We start from the raw sequence: 20,788 nt of genomic DNA on the forward strand, positions 1-20,788 counted from the left end.
TGCTGCAACTTATAGCTAGAACATTTACATTTAGTTGTAAATGTAATTGTTAGGACACGCAGACAGTCAGCTGTGTAAGATGATACAGCTCATTTACAAGCAGCGAAGCTACACCGCTTTGTACCAGCTCAGCACTTAGCTCTCTTAAGTGCACATGCACTTGATATTGGGAACAAGCTCTACAGAAATGCTTTGGAATTGCTGTCTGCCATGTTTATAAGGCAGAAGTTATGTGCTTGGAGAACTTCTTGTGCTGTGACAACCCTTTTGGCTTTCTGGCCTTCCCTTTGGGCAGAACCATAGATCCTTGCTTCACAGCCGCATTAGCAAGATGGGCCTGACTCACATCATCCCTCTCCTGATAAGTTTTTTTCATGAAGACAGACTTTCAGTTAGAGACATTACAATCCAGATAGTGGAAAAAAACATTGATGTCTGCATCTCTAATTCTGATGATTCTGTGTGATTGTAGTCTTCTTTTCATGCTTGCATACCTTTCAGTGCCTATTTGCTTCAATTTCTGGAGGCATGAGAAGTCAATTGATTGGCAGCAGTTTCTTCCTCTTTCATATCTAGGTCTTTGCCTTTGCCATCTTGTCCCTTCCCAAATTTTGTAGCATGGAATGGCCTGTTATCTCACTGGCTGGAGTAGATTAGTGAGTGTGAAGGCATCCTTTATTTCTTGTGTATGAGAAACAGATCATACGTAGAGGACAGTGTAACTCAGTATGTAGAGGCTAGATATTAGCTGAAAATGCTTTTTGAGCATTCCCCACTCAGGAAAAATAGTATTACTTAGGCACTTCAGTTGAGTGTATAAAGTTAACTGGGATGAATGTGAGTCTTCACTTTTTATGTTTCAGATCCTCTGGATTGAGTGCATATCTCTGTCTTGTCTGCTTGACCTTGAGAGGGCAAAATCAGACAGTCCACAAAGGCTACCTTCCCCTTTATCTTATCAGTGACTTTGTAATTTTTTGTCACTTCAGATGTTTCCTTTAGCAGCATCTTTTTATCTTCCCTCTCATGGAAAGAAGACATCAAAAGCATTCTCATAAGTATGCACCGTATTCATATAAATAAGGCAGTTATTTCTCAATTTGCTGCACTGCCTCTGTAGATAAACTACTTTCAGATCACAGTTAGTAAATCAATGCAGAAATATCCTGCTGGAAGTGTCATCATATTATTTCTTATTGAGATGATACTAGTACTGTTATTACTATAGAGATAGTCACAGATCAGCCATTCTGGAATCAAGGCTTTATGAGTACCTCTTTCAAATTCTCTAAAGCAAGGTCATAATAAGCATATTTGGCAATCATGTTCATAACAATTTTTTAAAATCATTGCAACTTTGTAAAAAGCACACCTTTTCTATATTAAGAATATTTCATACTGTCAGTAGGTTTGCGTTCCATGGCAGTTTTTTAATATATGTCCATCAGTGACCTTCACATGGGAAAATATGTGCACTTGAGATCAATATTGCAGAGACTTTCTACACAAACTGTGTAGCTCAAACTGCATGAAGATTTTTCGTTTAAAGCAGGACTAAAATCCCTTTAACTCCTGGCTTATTGATTGACTTGGTCTCCAAATTTTCCATGCTAACTGTTCAGGGACCTATTGAATTTTTTTAAAACTTTAGAATCTTTATTAAGAAAAAATAGCTGTGAGCTTTATCAAAGGATTTAATTAAAATCATACAGTTTTCTGAATTTTCTCTGACTGCCTGATACATTTTCTTGGCTGGAAGAACAAAACCACTGTAGAGAGCACAGTCTTAAAGTGTCACACACACAGCTGCTAAAGCTTTCAGAAAAGACATTTCTGTGTTTTCTTTGGAAATCTTCTGATGAGTGCTAGGAAGATGTCAAAGACTGTTCCTGTACTCCTGTTATTTAGTTGCTTATTCTAGTTTCCAAACATGCTTCCAACACTTGCCAATATGATCCTTTATCATAAAACCCAAGCTATCACACATCTAACACTTAAAGTAATTGTTAGGAAATTAAAAAACATTGTGGGTTCTGTGCAATTAAAGTTGCAAACTTACTTGAAGGCAATTTCCTGGTATGCCACTTTGTACCACATGGAGGATTCCTGCATCTACATGAGATGGGGAAGGGGCAGAATTCCAAAGAAATCTATTGAAATAATTAAGCTTTAAATAATTTTAAAATTTTCATTTTCTCACTTTCTGCTCTACCTGTGAACATCCTGAAAAGATTCCAGGACTTGGAAGAGTATTAAGTGTTTCCTTCCCTCCAGTTTTCCTATGATTTAATAGCGCTATCGTTCTCATTGCCATGCAGAGCAAAATACAGTTTCTTCTCAAATGGTAGACCACAAGGATTAGTAAATCTAAGCTGCTATTAGGAAATATCTACCTGGAAGGAAAGATGTTTTCCTTAATAGCCACCTCTACTGATATAATCACCAATCTTTTCCTTGTGTTTCAGTGTTTTCCTGCCATTAGCACTGTCTATTATATTTGTTCCATGCACCATCTCGCAGTAAAAAAACCCATCACCTCTTACATTTTGTTAAGCAAAGGAAAGCATAAACAAAACTGATTTTGTTGTATCTGATTTAATTTAATTACCAAAACCCAAAAAGTTTGTATTTTTGGATGGTGGTTTTTTTGTGCTATGTGTGAAAGAATCAGGCTAGTAGTATACAGATTCATATTAACAGGGAATGGTACTAAAATAAATTAATGGGGTGATAGTTGTAGATTATAATGGTTTCTTTGTTAGATTTTACAGCTTGTTTTTTAAAAATTATTTATATTTATATGCAGTTCTTGACATCCTTAAGTCTGTTTTCAATTTGTTTCTACAAATCAAATTGAACAAATATTTTAAAATCAACAAGTGTCCTGATCTGGCTTTGAAGATTGCAAGGAGATAAATCTAACCACTATATGAATACTTAAAGCAAAGAAAACTGTCATACAGCTTTTATTTATAAAAGACTAAATCCTGTACTGTAAGAAATAGAAGAATATGTTGATATTACACGTGATTCTATTAGTATGTCTTAAGAAATTTCTTCCTCTTCTAAATATAGGTACGTATACTAAAATGACATTCTTTCTTCCCTTCTTGTTGAATTCTGTCTTGATGCAAGTCCTCAAAATTGTTTCATTTGTTTATTCTTTAGTACCACTCCAGCCTATAGAGTCCAGATTATGATCACCTTTTTGATGGATATGTGATAAAGGTTTAATGGGTCTTCCTTGGGGCCCTGTTAAATTTGTTTCTTTGCTGTGTTGGGGAGTTCAAGGATTCAGCTCTTTCTCTCTGGCTACACTTTCAACCCTTGGCAGATGTGAAATATCATAATCGTGCACTGAGTACAGCTTTGTCAGATAGCAAGACAAAATTCTGCTATGAGGGTATGGGTAAACTCCAGGAAGATGCTAATGTGAAACATAAATGCTTCATAGGAACATAAAAAGTGATTCTGCTATTAATGTGTGAGACTTATTCCATTTTTCCAGACCTTCTGCAAGCCTGTTTGAAAATGCTCTTCCAAAAAAAAAGTCTTCTCACAACAAATCTCAATGTTTGGGTTTATGCTCCAAGCTGCTGAACCTTGACTATATTTATATATGTTTAAACAGATTTAAAGTATCTGCAGATATTTATCAGCAGAATAAAAAGGGAAGAACTTCTATATAAAGGCTTTTTTATTGTAGGTGGCAAATTTATAAACAATATCAAGAAATGTATTAGGTAGAAGAACAAACTAAAAGGCATTTTTTCAAAAAGTTAGCATCTTAGTTCTAGATGTAGTTTGTCTGAGATTGATGTGTTAACAGTTGTGACCATTAAAGCCTAATTTCAGACAACTCCTGCCAACAGAGTCAATTATTCTAAATTGTGAATGGATTACATTTAAATGCTCTCTTCAGTATTATCCATTATACTTAATGCTTTTTTTAAAAATTCACAGAAGCATTTTCATGTGAGATACAGCTGGCCAGTTCTCTGAGAACAACATTTTGAATATTATCCTTCATTCTAGGGCCATCTGGACAGACTGCTCATATCAGAAAAACCCATACCAATTTGTCAGGTGCTGAACATCAAGTCTTTTCTCAAATTTTATCAGCAAGCCATCTGATTAAATTACCCAACAATTAATTCATTTGCTGTAGCTGTGTAGTGGTTTTGATTTGCCAATCTGAGATTTCCTGGCCAATGCACCAATTAATGTGGTGGCTTCAATGCTGGCCAAACAACAGTGCACTCACTAGAATACACTTATTCATTTCCTGCTGTGAGATAGGATTAGGAGGAAGGCAAAGCAAACTCAAAATTAAAAGGATACAAAGAAAACTTTATTAACAGAAACCAAAAAAATAATAAGAATTACAATAGAATCTTCAGAGCAGTCCTCCTTCCTCCCCTGCCAACTTCTTTTTTCCCTCTAATCATGTACAGAAACAATTCAGTCAGTTTGTCATCTCTAGAGAATAGCTGTTCTTTAGTTCACTTGAGAGTCCCAAATGAAGAGGGAGAGGAGTCCCTCTTGTCAATTTATGGAGACTTCTTCACAAGAAAACAGTTCTCTCGTGGCTTTTAATTTCCATGAAGAGCAGCCACCCAGAAATCTGCAATCATGAAGTTCCTCCCATCTTTTACAGCTTTCCCACAGCTGCATATATGGGTCATGTCAACTTGTGGGGTTCTATTTTAGGGGTAAGCTGTTCAAGAGCAAAGGTTCTCTTTATCTATTTCTGAGATCATCTTCATCTCTGAGAACAGAGATCTTCTCTTCCTGGGAGCAAAGGGTCTTCATCACTCTTCTTACTCTGTTCAAACTCCTCATGGGATCACAGCTATTTCAACATCTGCATAATTTAGCATGAAGGCCTTTGCTCATATCTACAATTTGAATACTTAATTTCCCCATACTTTACCGAGTTACAGGGGAAAAGAGTTTGATGTATCAGTTACATTCTTCTCCATTGCTTTACAAGAGGATTTCAGGCCCAAAGTCAAGGCATCTCCCCATCCCTCCTATATGGGACTTGACTCTTTTGTCACTGACTTTGGTGTCTTCATGTTGTTCCTCTGCTGTTCTCACTCTGTCCTTTTCTCTCATTCAAGGGAGGATTAAAGGGATCTGCAAGTCTTGTCTGTGCACTGAAAGAGTTAGAATGGAAAATACGTTGGCAGACTGCTCATACCTCATTTTTTTTTTTTTAAGTTGATGGAGAATATATTTCAGCCTTTCGTGGACACAGTGCTATTAATTGTCATACTACCAATAAGCTTCTTACATGCTATAACATAGAAAAAGTTAAATAATTTTCATTCTTCTTGACCAAAAAAACCCTTTTGTACATGAAAAATGCATTAAGGCAGTGGATGTGTAATCATGTAACATGGCTATTAGTTTGATCTTTTGAATCTCCTAAAATTTTGTACAATATTTATTCAGTCCTACTCTGCATGTTCATTCGAATGCCTTTTTTTTTTTGGTCATTTTATACTCTTTCACAGGATGCTACATTGTATCTCTAAATAAATCATTAAATCAGCAGCAGCTAATTGAGATTTCATATTATGCTCTTTCCCTAGCTTGTGTTTTACTAGGAGTTTTTCAAACCTGTTCTTTAATACAGTATTATCAGCATTTATTGGGTTAGGGCTTCACAAACATCAACATCTTTGTTTTCCACAGCGCTTTTGGGAAACTTGATTTGAAATAATTACTCCTATTTTATAGAGGAGTAACCAAAGATTGGTGCTAAAGTTAAAAGGGTTAAAAGGGTTTTTTACCATCTAAGCAGTTTATGACTAAATATTTTACATTTTTTCAACATTGCATTCAAAGCAAAACTCCAGTTAACTTCAGCTGTAGCTGTGGGTGTTCCAGAAGGCACTGTGAATTCCCTCTGCCAACTGGAGCCCTTTGTCTCCAGTTAAGGTGGGCCCTTAAGAAGACAGGAAAGCACTAAAGAAAGAAATGGTCTGAGTCACCACAGACCACACAGGTGTATGAGGATGAAAGGGTAAGATTTGGTTCCCCAGAATGTTCCAGAACCATGAAGCACTCTCTTCCCTTTCTCTTCTCTTTCTCTTCCCTTCTTTCATCAATTTGCTGTCTTATTTGCAACATTTTCTAGGCATTGCAGTAAATAAAGCCACTTGTCTGAGCAGGTACATCCCGTGTATCTTGTAAGGCATTCACAATAGGGATTTCATGACAAGGTGCTGTGTGATGATGTAATTGATGTTCATTCCATAAAGCAAATATAACTGTGGTTTAAACTTTAATTTTACATCTTGTATCCATTAAACACTTTTTAGCTTGAGATTTGACCTTGAGGTGTTGATAAGGTATTTTAGTAGATATTTTATTGTGTAATATCATGATTATTATGTTATTAAAAATCAGTACACGCAAACCCAGTCACAGCAACACAATTATAATGTTACTTACTCCTGCCTTTTTCACTGTTGAGTCCCAGAAGTTGCTTTAAGGAAATAGTTCAGACTCTTTAAAGTACCATCAGCTTTACACAGGATTACAGCACTGCTGCTCCTGTTTCTCTGGGAGTGAAACGTATAAATAATGCAAGAATAAAAAAAAATCCCTGATACTTGGCAGTATGTACAGACAAACAAGCAAAAATATGGAGAGATATTTGTGTGTGCACATATATAAACAATTGTCGAGTTTTTTTAGGGTTTCACCACATATTTGGAAATCACACCTATGAATTTACAAGCACACAGAGAGAAAGGCAAAGTTGTACCCTGCACTGCTCATAATCTGGGACAGTCACTTTTATGACAATTATAATATTGAATACAGAAATTTACTTTAGATGGTTTGATATGAAAGCCTGAGTGTGTGTGAACAAATAGTGTATGTACAATATACCTGAACAAGTGTTAGTCATCATTTTAATAACTGCTTTTGTGTTGCTATTGTTACCCTGGAAAAGTCATGATTACTTAAAAATGATGAAACAAACTCTATGAATAGTACATGGAAGAGAGACTTGATAATTTATTTATGTCTGTTTCTTTGCATCTAATCAAGTCTATCTGTTCAGCAAGGCTGAGGTTCTGAATAAATGCAGAAGGAAATAATGTTTTAAAAGTGACAGGGTATTTGCATTTGATTTTAGCATTTAAAAATATAAGTATTAGGATTGTATTGTAAATACAATTGTAAATACAATTGTAAATACAATTTTTAGCATTAAAAATACAAATATTTAAAAATTAATTACCTTTTTCCTTGGTATTGACTTTGCTTGTTTTTTAATAGATGAAACAATTAAATATATTGTGCAATTCAAAATGATCTTAAAGAGTGATTAATTTGTTTTAATAATTTTTTTTTTTTTTCTTTTTTCCCAGTGCTTCTCAAAGTGTTTTGTTTTCAATGTTGTTCAAGATTTGTTCTGTTTGTAAATTGTATTTGTGTCTAGGGCTGTGAGAGGAATAACCTAGATGTGTATCCCATGCTTCAGCAATTATACTGGTGTAACTAAGTTATCTTGCCTAGATGAGGCCTATTTTAGCTTAAACGATTTCGTGATTCTATTCACTCAGGGAAAGTAGAACCATATCTGCCTGCAAATGAATGCAAACCAAAGCAGAGGGATAAACAGCACAGTAGACTATTATTCCCTCTCTTTGATTTATGGTACATATTCTAAAAGATGCAGTTCCTTGAAGACATTAAGTGCCAATGTTCTCTTTACTATTTTTATTTTTTTATCCAATAATGTTATTTTGAAGCAATCCTTTGATTGAACTAGTGTATGCACAAAGTATGCACATTAGATTTCAATCAGTAAACTTTCTGTGAGCTGCAATTTTTTGATGTGAATATATGTATAAATATAACACAACATTGTCCAGGAAATGTAGTCTTTGATTAGTGGGGAAGAAAAGCATATGGGTGATTAGATGCTCTTCTTATTCCTCAAAGTTTAGGAAATGGGGCCATGTTCTTCATTTCCTGAGTTTGCATTCAGCAAATTTTACTGGGGGAGAGAAGAGTTGATAAATAGCCTTTGGGAAGAGTGTGATTTGATGAGCTGTTTATGCTGGACCTGCTGTAACTTAAAACAGTGGTTTCAAAGTTTGATTTAGTTCATTTGAGCAAACTCTTAAGCTTTTTAAATGAAAATACAGCTTTATTTTTTTAAGCAAATGGAAGTCTGCTGGTAATGTACTTTCTTTTTCACAGTTCATATAAAACAGGTTTTCATGGGTTAAGCTTAAGAAAACCCATTGGGTTAATTCCTCTAGGGACTCCTTGTGACCAAATGCAGGCTCAGCTGTGTTTCAACGGGGACTCTTGTCCCCATTCAAACCTCTGAACCAGAACCTCCAAGGAATGGGCAGAAGGGAACATTCAGAAGCTACCCTGCCCCAAGGGGCAGTTCCTGTCCTTCATATTCATGAGAATTTTCAGCCTCTGGGTCACTAAATCCACTTCCATTACCATTGTGAGGTTAAAAGAGGACCAGGAAAGCATCCAGGGGACTGCCTCAGTATAGATTTGGTTACACTTTATTTCAGTGTGTGACTGCAGCTTGTGTAGACACATATCTGAAGTCAATTTACATAAACTATTTTTGTACTGCTGGCAGTGTGGCTTTGGGGCTTCAAAACTTCTAAGAACTGAAGAACCATTTGGGTGATTTACCCAGGCTGACCTCCTCTTGGGGATATTTATACCAAAAGAAGCCTGATATCAGATTATACACCTGCTAGCACAGTATTCTCTCTCTGATCAAAAGGGAAAAGTACAGGAACAAGGTTAAGCACAGGAAGTTTCTTTATCACATTACTCAACTGCCTTCAGCAGTTTCTTTTTTGGAGGCTTCTTAAGTCAGAATTGATTTTAGTGGATTCCTACCATGAGTTTTTCTGGTCACTTATTCAACTCATGTCAAGTTCTGACATCTAGCACATCCTATGTCAATGAGTTCTACTGTTTCTCTACATGGTGTAAGGAGGATTACTTCATCTTGCTGACTTGGCATTTCTTTTCCTATAATGTAACTCTATGTCCCCTGCTCATGAGAAACACATGAGTGAAGAATTTTTTTTTTGTTTGTTTGTTTTTTTTTTTTTGTTGCTTAGTCATGATTCTGGGCTCCCTAAAAATACCTTTTGACTGCCTCGTCATCTTTCTTTCATTATAAAAATTGTTAGCCTATTTAGTAATTCCTGGCATGGAAATATTTCCATTCCTTTCTGCCTTTTTATGTTCCTTTTTCTCCCTTGTTATCTGAGTGCTCAGACACCTTGAAGTACCTATGTAAATTAGAAGTGTGGACTTGTAATTTTTGCTAAGTTCCTGCTTCTGCAGCTGATGCTGTCTTTAAATAGTCAAGTTAATTAGTTTACAGTCAATTTGAGAATTTATATTTTAGCTTCAGTCTCATGTTGGCATTTTAACAGAAAAAACACTCAATAAGTTGTACTCCCAGAACCACTAATGAGGTGAAACTCAAGCATGAACTAATAGCTTGACTGAGGAAGAAGAGGAAGGATAGAGAGAAGAAAAATATTTCATTTTGTCAGAATATGTGGTTTTGTGTGTTTGTTTATACAAAAATAGAAATACAGGTGTAGTTAAAGTGCACAATGTGTTGTCTCTTGAATAGCTGTGAAGAAATGAATCTTTTGCAGCAGATGGCTGCTGAATGAGTCTGCTGGCTCAGCTTAGGTCATTCTAATGATAATGTCTTCCTCTTTTGGTCTTGAGCTCTCAGGTGCTAAAGGTTTGATGCTAACAGTGCTAATCAAACCAGATTGTGCTTTCCTCTGTAATTCCACTTTGTGTTTCTGAATTAATTGAATTGTCTGAATTGGAGAGGAAAACAGAGTGAACAAAATGGCCAACTCGGTTTCCATTTCCTCAGTGCACTGCTGAAAGCAGCTTGCTGATTATAGCAGGGGGAAATGTCTATTGCTGATCAACTTACTCTATATGGGGAGTTCTTGTACTAAAATGAAGTAGAAAATCAAGGTATAGAAGCATCATAACTCGACTAGCCAAAAGAAGAAAATCTTTTAAAGTTTTTTATTGGTACCATGCTGGCATTTACGTCATTCAAAATTTAGAACTAAACCAAAGTTGCAAAGACTCCTCTGTCTTTGCTAATCAGAATTTTGATTCATTTTCTTTGGAAACTTCATTGCATACAGCAATTTTGTTTTATGAGACTGTTGAATGTCTCCATAAACCAGCATTTTTCAAACTGTAATGCAATGGTCGTTGCATAGAAATGCCGAAAAACTGATCAGAATCAATGATCTCCTGTAAAATGTTGCCTCAGGTTAGCTGTCAACTAAATTGAATACCCTTGTTAACTATATCCATCTTTGTAACAACTTTTTTTATTGTCACTTGTATTTTTTTCAGGGATGATGCTATGCATTTAAAACATATAATTAGAGATCTATTTAAAACACAGTAAATCTTTGCAAAGCAAATCTGCCAGACACTGCTTTGGATTCCACTTAATTCTGGATCTCTGATGAATCAGCACTGTTTGTCTGTCAGGCTACACTCTCCAGTAAATATTTAGTACCCTGTTGTCTGGACTCAATACAATTTAGTTCATGAAACATCCTTCAGGAACCAACAGACAGGACACTGCATCAAGATGTTTCTTACTCCATTTCAAGTAGTTCAGTGGTTGCATTTGGCTACAACAAAAAAATAAACCAAAGAAATTAACCCAACTAAAGTAAAAAACTACCAACAACAACAAAAAACAATCCACAAGAAACCCCACAAACAACCAAAGGCTAGAAAACTCTACGCTCATTTATCTGTGGTGGAGTTTTTCATTTTTATGCAGGAGCTGCCATTGTTCTGTGCTACATAGAAAGTTAGGACTTTTGTTTGAGATCCTTGGAAATTATATTTTGAATTAATGTGAAATTCTTAAAAGAATCAAATCTGCAGTCTATTTTTTTCATTGTGGAAACTTGCATTGCTCTTAAATCAATGCTGATTGTTCCTTTATAGCAACAGATTTTCTGACTCAATGAAAAATAAAAGTTAAAGCCCTTATATTGCTATATACTTATGATAGGTCAGGAACATGTGGTGTTTCATGTGGAGTATTTTGCTGGGAATAATTCATGCACTGGTTAAATTGGACATATTTCTCAAAATAGTTCTTCCTTTTTTTATCTTTTGATTGATAGTCTGTAGATATTTTTTTAATGTATTGAAATAGGGAAGCATTGCAGAGTGTGCTGTGATATATCCTCTGTTTTGATGACATGAAAATGTGCCTCTCACCAGTCAGACCCAATTAAGCCAGCTGCTGCCCTGAATCATTGGTTGTGCACAGGAAAGACACGAGTGAGGAGGGTTTTGGCACAAGGGCATATTACAGAGGTAATCACAAGGAGCCAAACCACGGGAATAAACGATCTGGCAACGAGCAATTGCCACGCTGGAGAAGGAAGAAAAGGGGGTTATGCTGGAATGAAGGATGTGGGACTGGTGGTGAGTGGAAGGATAGAGGAAGTGACAGATTTCTGGGGAGACATGGGCAGTGCTGCTCAAGTTCCCTGTCCTTCTTTCAGCTCTGCCTTTCCCTTGCTCACTGGCAACAGGGAAGAGCAGTGGCAGTGGAAAGCTCTTCTGATGTGGCTCCTGCTGGTGTTTTTCCCTAAGGGAAAAGGGAGAACAAAAAGGAAAGAGTTCATGTAGCTGCAAAGGAGGGAAAGGGTGCAGCACAGCACCTTTTTGTCCCATGTCTCTGCTGAGCTGTCTGTGCACTCCAGTCTGGGGACTGGTGCAACACAACCTCCATTGCTTAAGAAATGTGCATAAGGACATAGTTGTCATTTCAATATTCACTGGTTTATTGCAACTTTCCCAAATAACCATCAGCAGTGAGTAAAGCTAATAAAAAAGATAGTGTTGGTTAGATTGCCTGTACTTAAATTTTATCACATTTGTGTTGAGAAAGAGAAGTTCATTTCCTAAATCATTCTGAGAGAGATTGCATGGTCATAGAAGTCAAAGAAAATTTGTTAACTTTGCCATCTCTCTAAATATCCCTACACTTGCCTTTGCATATCTTCAAAACACCACTGTACTCACACTGCTGAAATCTTCTTTTGAAGGTGCAGCTTTGTTAACAGATTTGAAAAATAGTGCTACGTCCCCATTTTTCTCATTAGAAAAGTTGAAGGATTTTTCTTTTCCTGTATATGTGATTGGTAATCTTCATAGTTTTATACTGACCACTCCAAGTCATATAGCAATTGAAGCATAGTTTACTTAACAAAAGTTCAGGTATATTAAGTAGTGAAATACACTAGTAACTAAAATAAGGCATAACATGTTTATTGTCTGTGTTATTATTAATTTAAAAACTTTCTCATTGAAGTTCTGTTGTTCAATAGCATTATAATAAAATCACAGGGATAATGCATAGGCGTACATGATACTTGATATTATTGTAGGAAAATCAATTGAACCACATGTTCTCCTTGTCTTCATGGTGTCCTCATGGATTTATGTTTCTGTGTCTCATTCCCAGGTTTGGAGAGGGTTATTCTGTCAAGGTTTGGCTTAGCAAAGAAATAAGTTATGAAAGAATCATTTTGGACTGTCTACAAATGCATTTTCCTGGAACACAGTTTAAGGTACACATAAAATTCCATGTTCTAGTATATGGCAGGATTAATCTGGGGCTTGTAAGTACAGTATGTACATGTTTGGATATTTACATGCTTGGATATATTTATCTTGGGAAAAATACTTATTAATATCCCTTTTATCTTTCTATTAAGCAATTCATAAAAAATTGGCTTGTGATGATGGTTGAATCAACTCCAAACAGGAATTTAGGCAATGTAAATAAAAAGGCCTTTTCTTTGACTGAAAATTTCCTTTTGCTTTTATTATTGAAGTTGAACTCAAATCTGTGTTCACCTGAAGTAGGACTGCAGTGTAGTCACTAAGAGTATTTGCTTTGATTGCTTTCAAGGCCCAGAGTTGATAAGTCTCAGCCTTTACTGAGATTCTTTGATTTAATACAAAGCCTTATAAAAGACTTATAGCAATTACATTTCAATAAACACTCTCAAAGACTTTTCCTTTAACTGTGTTTAGGAAAAGGATAATGGGAAACAAAGTCTGCCTTAGAGATGAACCTCTTTGTGAGCATAAGTCTGTATTGAGATCAGACAGCTATGTGTCTGTATATGTTCAGCCTTTTCCCAGACTGCATTGCAACAGCACTAGTCTGTTACATTCAAATTGCTCTGAAGTTTTATATCTTTTATGAGATTAACAAGCAGTCACCTCACAAAATCTGTACTCTTAGTATGAACCGCTCTTTGTTCTATGAATGTGGGCAAAATATGTTATTTTTTAAAAGCTCATATTTTCTAGAATAATCTGCAATGAGAGTCTGCTGAAGGTAGACTGATTGTAAGCAAGTGTAGCTTCATCACAAAGAACGTTCACTTTTATCTGTTTTTATAATTTTTACTTGTTTTCAGGGACAACATCTTAACCTGCTCGAGTACCATGTACCAAGAAGTCAGGGATGCTTAGCAGAGCTCTTCAGAGTCCTAGAGAATCACAAAGTTTTTCTCCAAATCAAACACTACTCCATTAGCCAAACCACATTAGAGCAGGTATTTTATAATTTCTCTTTCCTTTTTTTCCCATGGTTGGTTTGCTTGTTTGTTTTTTTTTTTTTCCTAAATGTACTGTGCATTGTAGTTATTGATGTAGTAGAATATTTTATCATTTGCTGGGTCGCCTGAATGTATGCAATACTCCAGCAGTTCCAGGCCATCTCAGGTCCTACACTGCTTTAATGCTGGAGGTGAGCACAGTAAAAGCATCACAGCAAGCCACACACTTGTAGTGTGCACAAACCTAGTCACAGCAACCCACACACTTGTAGTGTGCACAAACATAATCTGTGCTTAGATGAATCCAGAGCTGTGTGAGATGACAAGATAGCACTGTGAACTGCCATCCCCACAGTCCAAAAGTTGGCATCTTACCAATGTCCTTGAAAAGGCTGAACCAGTCTCTGTAAACCATGGTAAACCTTAGACCTTCAGACATTTTCCTGTGAGAGTTTTAAATGCACAGACAGAAGAGACCCAGCTGCTAAAGACCGTGAAATACTATTGTGAGAAAAAGAAGAAAACGTTGATGGCAAGCATGGGATTTCTGGGTGATTGTGATGTGTTACATCATCTTCATAGGCAACTGCTTGTTATTCATTCTGCAAACTGAGAGGCACATTTAGTCAAAATATTCATTTTCTGTGATTGATGGTGTGAATTTGTTCCTTTTTCCCATGTGCAAATCATTATTGAAGTATTCTCCTCTGTGCTGGTCTACTAACTACTTGTAAATTATCTATTCACTGAGTGACTGCATATAAGATAATTTCAGCCTGTTTCTTCAGGCATTGTTCACTCAGGTTTACTTCCTTTCCATTTTTCATGGTGATGCATCACCTCAGTCACCTACCACCGCTTCCTCTCCCTGACTGTCAGTTTTAAACAGGAAAATAGTTCTTCACAGTAACAAACACACTTTAAATGCACCCCAAGTTTTCTTGCATATGAAGAGGTTCATTTGAATAAAGAGCCATTTTTCCCTCTACATGCCTTACTGTGAAATTGTTGTGCGGTTAAAAATGAAACAAGCCTTTATGTAGGAAGATCTGTGTTTAAAAAACCCAAACCAATTCAAGGAGGCATATTCGTTTTTGAATCAGAAGTGTGCTTTCACCTTGAAATATTTGCACCCTCATCTGTAATATTTTATTTGCAGAAACAACAGACTCATATTCTTTATTTATGTCAATCAAAGACAATTAAAACCATTGTTTCATATTTGCTTGTGCATAAAATGTATTTTTCATATCCTGGTAAATTATTTTACCATAATTTTTATCGTTTATCATCCCCCCATCCCTCCATCCGTCTTAGCTGGAGAGGAGAAGAGGGATTATTTCTAGAGTTTATAAAACATGTTTTTAGAGGTGTTCCCTCAACATGAGTTATTAATTATTTTGCCAAAAAAGCTAAGGAGAGCAGCTAAGAAATGCCATCACCTATATCCCCAAAGTCTGAATTCAGGTACCTTTATTTTGAAAATTCTACTTTTTATCATGTCTTACAGGTATTCATTAATTTTGCAACACAGCAACAAGGAGTCTCGCATTCTTCACAAGGATCTCCTGTTCTTCATCATGATCATCTCCCAGTCTAGGCTCAGAACAGGATACAGCTTCAACATAACATATGTGTGTCTGTGTTTGCATATATGTACACAAAGCTACATGCAATAACTTTTCAACAGTGAACAATGTGTGTATGAGAAACAAATAGTAGAAGCAGAGGTGAGTTTTCATGTGTAGGCCAGAAGGAATGGTACCAGTTCTTGGTTAAGCAAGAAACTGATTATGTGAACCAAAAAATCCACCAAAAAGTAATGTTTTCTTAATTTAACTGGAACGTTAAAATACAAATGGCCTAATTACTGCAGAAAAAAAGAAGGCTGATCTGAAATGTCAGTGTATAGCAGATTTTTTTTTTGGTGGTACCTCTGCCTTCAACTATAGTACTTTCTTGTATGCACACTTAATATCTAATTTTTACATGATAAGGCAAGAAAAAACAATTGAATGGTAGCATTAGCTTGGCTATCACCCAGTATTTTTATTTAATCACATAAATTGAGAGCCTTTCAATTTCTCTGTTAATTCAGTTCTGTGTTGTTACAAGCCAAATTAACCTTTTTAATGTATAAAGGATGCACTGTATTCCATAAGGCTTCATGTTAAAGAGGTTATTAGTGTACTAGCCTAGTCTGCCTCCCAGTTATCTTAAGTAAATTTAACCAGTTTTCATAAATCATGCTTGACAATAAACCTAAGCCTGCAGTTTGCTGCTGGAAGTATTCTCAAGTACATTTTTAATGACCTAGTTTGTTTTTCTCATCTTTTTGTGTCCTTTTTCTTCAAAAAGAATGTCAAAATGCTGTTTAATGGGAATGCTAAAGGAAAATAAGATAAAAATTCAGACTGTGATCAGTATAATTCTCAATAAATATATTATGATGCTAGGTACTTCAGACAAGGCTACAGTCTTCAGCCTGTACTTCTATAAAAGAAGTGAACATTTAATGGATGAAAACACCTTGTGTATTGTGCTTGCAGAAAAACATGTGAATTTTTTTGGTAGTAATTGGCTGCCTCATCCAAAACAAATCTTTGAAGCTTCTATGAAATTAGCTCATGCCATTTTATTGGACTACACTGCCAAATAGCTGAAATTGTAGAACGAGTGACTTAGAAGTTATTTGCCGCAATATGATTTCGGGTGAGCAGTGGTGAGGGAAGTTCACTTTGAGATTGGAGAATTTGATTTTAAGTGGCCAATATTGCAGAGCTGCTGCTATAATCCCCTGCTGTACAATGATAAAATATTTAAAAAAAATAAAATTAGTGTTTTATGCTTTGCAAGCTGACTCAGAAGACTGTTTATTGAGGCTTGATTTGTTCATGTTGCTTTGGCCCATTATGCTTTTTTAAAATCAGGAATTCAGGTTGCCTATTTAAAAAGATGAAATTACGTCCTTGAAAAATAAATAAAACCCTAAAGATTTACAGGCTTTGTCTGCATGTGCATATGGGTCACAGTGAGTGAGCTTATGAAAGTGCTTTATCATTAGAATGGATTGGTATAATATCAGAACTCTGACAAGCTACTCAGGACCCAAAGCACTCAGGAACCATTAAATCCCAACAGCCACCACCCTGGTAGAAGCGCCATAGCACAATGGGATGTCCATATTTGATGTGAAAACAGGTATCTTTAATTTCTTCATGAGAATAGGAGTGGAAGGTTTCTAAGGTGCCCAATTAGAACAAAAACCAGTCAATTTTACAAAGCAAAGTGTGAGAGAAGTAGTGGACGTGAAGGGAAAAAGAAGGAAGATGCAGGAAATTTGGGTAGAAATGGAAATATGCCATCATTGAAGTAGCTTGTTTAATTTCAGCACCTCAGGATGGAAGAAACTGAGCATTCAAGGAACAGCCAAGGATTTCTGAGTCGTAGTCTGAAACCACTCAAGAGAACATTTCTGTAGCACTTAATTGGAAAAAGTAGAAGGAAAAGTATGGCAGTCACGTGAACAGGGCTTTTAGCTTTTTTCTTTTATTTTTGTTACTGTGTCTGGACCTGTAGATCGCTGATATTATTACTGATTGATTTGCTTTGGGTTTTATTTTTGTTTTTATAAACTAATGTCACTGTCTCAACCACCACAAGTCCTTAAAAAATGATGAAGTGTACTCAAGGAAGTTTAAGGATTTGGGAAAGTAGATAGTTCCAATTCTTGCAGTGTAAGGGAGTCAAGTCAAAAAATGTGATTTGTATGAAATTGTAAAAAGAGCACTTTTTCCTGCTGAGGAAGGGTGTCAAGCAGTTGAATTAATAAAACAGTCCTGCAGTTTGCTTTGACCAACAGAAGCATAAAAGCACAAGACTCACTGTGGTGAGACTGAAAAGTGATAGCCTAGCTGAATGCTCAGATAGGGGAGCTTCTTCAAGTCTTAGCTGTGTAACACTAATTAAATGTCACTTTTTTCTGATTAAAATATGAAAGATTATATTAGTTTAATAGATGAATACAGTAAATAAGGTTTGCTTCAGACTGATGGTTGAGTAAATTCAGTTAACAGTGTTTTTCTTTTTTTAAATTACTTCATATGCATCTCAGGAGACCCAATTTAATTCAGGCAAATAGCAAACAATGTCTGTCTACCAATCCTTTATGGGTAAAGAAGGTCAAAATCTAATTGAGTGCCAGTGTACCAGGTTCTGTCTCAGAGGATATTTTCCCTTTCTTTAACTTGTGGCATTCATAATGTATGCAAGTTTTAACAAAAGTATTTTGAAGATTTTTGGTTTATTCATTTATTTATTTATCAAAATAAATCACTAAACTAAGAGTCTGGACAGAAAAGGTCAATTATTCATTAATAATGAAAGAATCCTTGAATTCATAATTCATAAAGAAATATCTCTTAACACCTCTGGATTTGGAATCAAACACAGCTGAGGATTTTAACAATACTTCTCTTGTGTGATTCTTGTTAGGGAAGTTTCATTTTATTTCAGCTGGAAATTTCTCTGACTGTGAAAGCAAGTTCTTCACCCTGAACAATAAACTAGAATTAAGCTCAAAGTTATAAAATCAGCTGAATATATAAAATACTCAACAGTAAAACTGGGAAGATGATAATCATACTTTTAAGGGACTATTCCTCAGCCCAAGTCAAAAGAAGGGCTTTGGCCCACATTTGAGCAGATTGCTTCAGGCCCTCTTTTTATTTTCATGCAGTAATAGAATGATGTGACCAAAAATAAACAGTAGGTCTGAACATTAACTTAAAGTATCACAAATTCAGTGGGGGTGGAAGGGTGATGGTATTAGTGGACAGGATGTCAAAATGCACTAATTTCCTCTTTGAATATGGCTGCATATTAAATTTCTGTGCAGATTTTTTTTTCTTCTGGAAAGAAAGAACTTATTTCTCTGGTTTGGTTCAGTCATGACCATGGATGATAAATTTTGCCCATGGCAGTGAAAGACATATAACATGATTTTCAGGAAAGGAATTAGGTGCCTTTTGAGCTTGCTTGTCCTTGTGAAATTTGAATTACTGAGGTCTGAAATCACATAAATTTGGAAGCAGAATCAAACTGTTCCTGGAACTGCTCAACTTCTAGATCTGTTTAAAACCAATTTAGGTAAGTATATTGCTTTCCTGGTCTTTTCCTAGTAAGTAGTAAAGCTGACACTTTCTTTGATTCAGTTTAATATGATCTAATCTTTTTATGTCAGCACTTTCAATTTTTCTTTCTTAAGAATAGGGAGATCAAAGCTAGCAGCAAAAAGATCTTACTTAAAGTGATTGAGAGCTGACTAGCTCAGACCAACAACAGCTAAGGAGAAAATGCTTCCTGGGCTGTGTATTAGATCCTTACATTACAAATAGGACTGATGCTGTTGCAGGTGCAATACGAGTGGGCAGCAGGTACAGAGCAGAAATCACAGCTGTCTCATTCTTGCACAGAAAGCAGACATCTGCTGCTATCAATGGGCCAAGTTCTGCTAAATGTTTTAGCAGATGAGTTCTCCATGCTGAATAATGATATGGGTCACTGAAACAAATCAAAGCATCTTTCTTCTTTATTAAATTGTTCTATCACATACTAATGTTGTTCCAGCAGTGCTCTCATGCTTATTGCTACATGGAGCTATGTGCTGGGATAAATTCTGACTCCTTTCACAATGGCCCTGTAAAAGCCATGATCAGAGTCCGCACTGTAGAGGTATATGCACATCTTTAGCTTAGGCTGGTTCATATCTGCTTTCTATGATATACAAGTGGAGAAAGAGGAACTATAAGCTATATAAGCAAAAGCCAATAGGTGAGATTTCCATGTGCATCTGATTTACTCCAGCTATAGAACACCACACACACATAATTTTGCTGCCTGTGCATGCCATGGGCAATTTAAAGAAGTGCCTAGAGGTTAACAGGCTATGAGGTGCCCATCAGAAAAATGCAGGATCCTCTAACGTGCAATGGTATAAGGTAAGATCAATCAGGAATCTTTTAACCCACTTTTTGAGGCAGTAAATGCTGGTATAGCAAAGTGTAATGCATGTAATTTGAGAAAAGTATCAGAAACACTTTTGTCCTTAGCGTGTGCTGAAACAGGGAAATACAAACTTTATTCCATATATCATTTTTACATCATCCTTAATTCCTGTTCTACTTATGTTACTATATGCATTAACCACACCCCCAAAAAACTTCGGTGCTTCCCTCAGACTAAAATATTTTGAAAAGTGATTCAACTTCTACAAAATGTGAAGGCTTGTGGAGTTTTTTAACTTAGATTTTATTGAGAACTGGTCCTTAAGACTTACATAATTATAGTTGAGTGTGTGACTGAAGCAGCACATGACATTCATGCTGAACATAATGGAATATGCATGTAACGCTCTAGCTGAGGAGTTGTAGTCACCTGTAGTCACTTCATAGCTAATGATAATTGTCTAATAAGAAGAACCCGAAATTGTTTTCTTAGAAGTCTGCTATCATAAATAATTCTGTTAGCAAAGTGTGAATACAAAACAGATTGAATCTAGCTAAAAGAGTATTCTCAGTATGTGAAAGTTAAGAATCAAGGTCATACACAGCGTGATGAAGTGTTGTATTGTTGGGGTTTATTTTCCCTTTCAAAGTTATCTAAGTGATTAGAAGTGGCACTTGTCAGTGGCCAGCAACACGCTGAAAATTCTTATTTGTGGCCCAGAGCTGAGGCTGTTTACATGCTCATCAATTAGTAGACTCTCTTTTTTTTTACTACCTGCATGTTGTAGACAAAATGGCAATTCAATTTAATGCATAAAATTATATTCTGGGATCTTTGCAAACTGTGCAATTAAAAATAGATTTTCTGGGTGTCCAGCAACTGGGTAAAATAGAAGTATTTAAGTATTTACATATATAAAATGTTAAGTACATTTTGAGAAGAGTCTTTGCAGAAATGTTTGAGAATATTAAGATTTTCTTTGCATATACTGTATAGATTTCTACTTAAAATCTAAGTGAAAATAAAGGTGTCCATAATTATATGCTTCTAATGCTGAAATGGATAGATTTAGCTTTAACCCATAACCTTGAGCTGAGAAGAGTGGGAGC

The 20,788-nt window shown here is 35.9% G+C and overlaps 1 protein-coding gene across 2 annotated transcripts in view; it reads left to right on the plus strand.

Annotated features, from left to right (window-relative positions):
- ABCA13 (ATP binding cassette subfamily A member 13) overlaps positions 1-15,946 on the plus strand; it is a 165,693-nt gene extending 149,747 nt beyond the window's left edge. For both annotated transcript variants that reach the window (XM_064429242.1, XM_064429231.1), the window contains 3 exons: positions 12,566-12,671; positions 13,533-13,670; positions 15,184-15,946. In XM_064429242.1, the coding sequence (XP_064285312.1) occupies positions 12,566-12,671; positions 13,533-13,670; positions 15,184-15,273 (334 nt within the window). In that variant the 3' untranslated portion in view covers positions 15,274-15,946. The remainder of the gene's footprint in view (positions 1-12,565; positions 12,672-13,532; positions 13,671-15,183) is intronic.
- The last annotated feature ends 4,842 nt before the right edge of the window (positions 15,947-20,788 follow it).

This window comes from Passer domesticus, chromosome 1 (assembly GCF_036417665.1).
Source record: "Passer domesticus isolate bPasDom1 chromosome 1, bPasDom1.hap1, whole genome shotgun sequence".
Classification (NCBI taxonomy): domain Eukaryota; kingdom Metazoa; phylum Chordata; class Aves; order Passeriformes; family Passeridae; genus Passer; species Passer domesticus.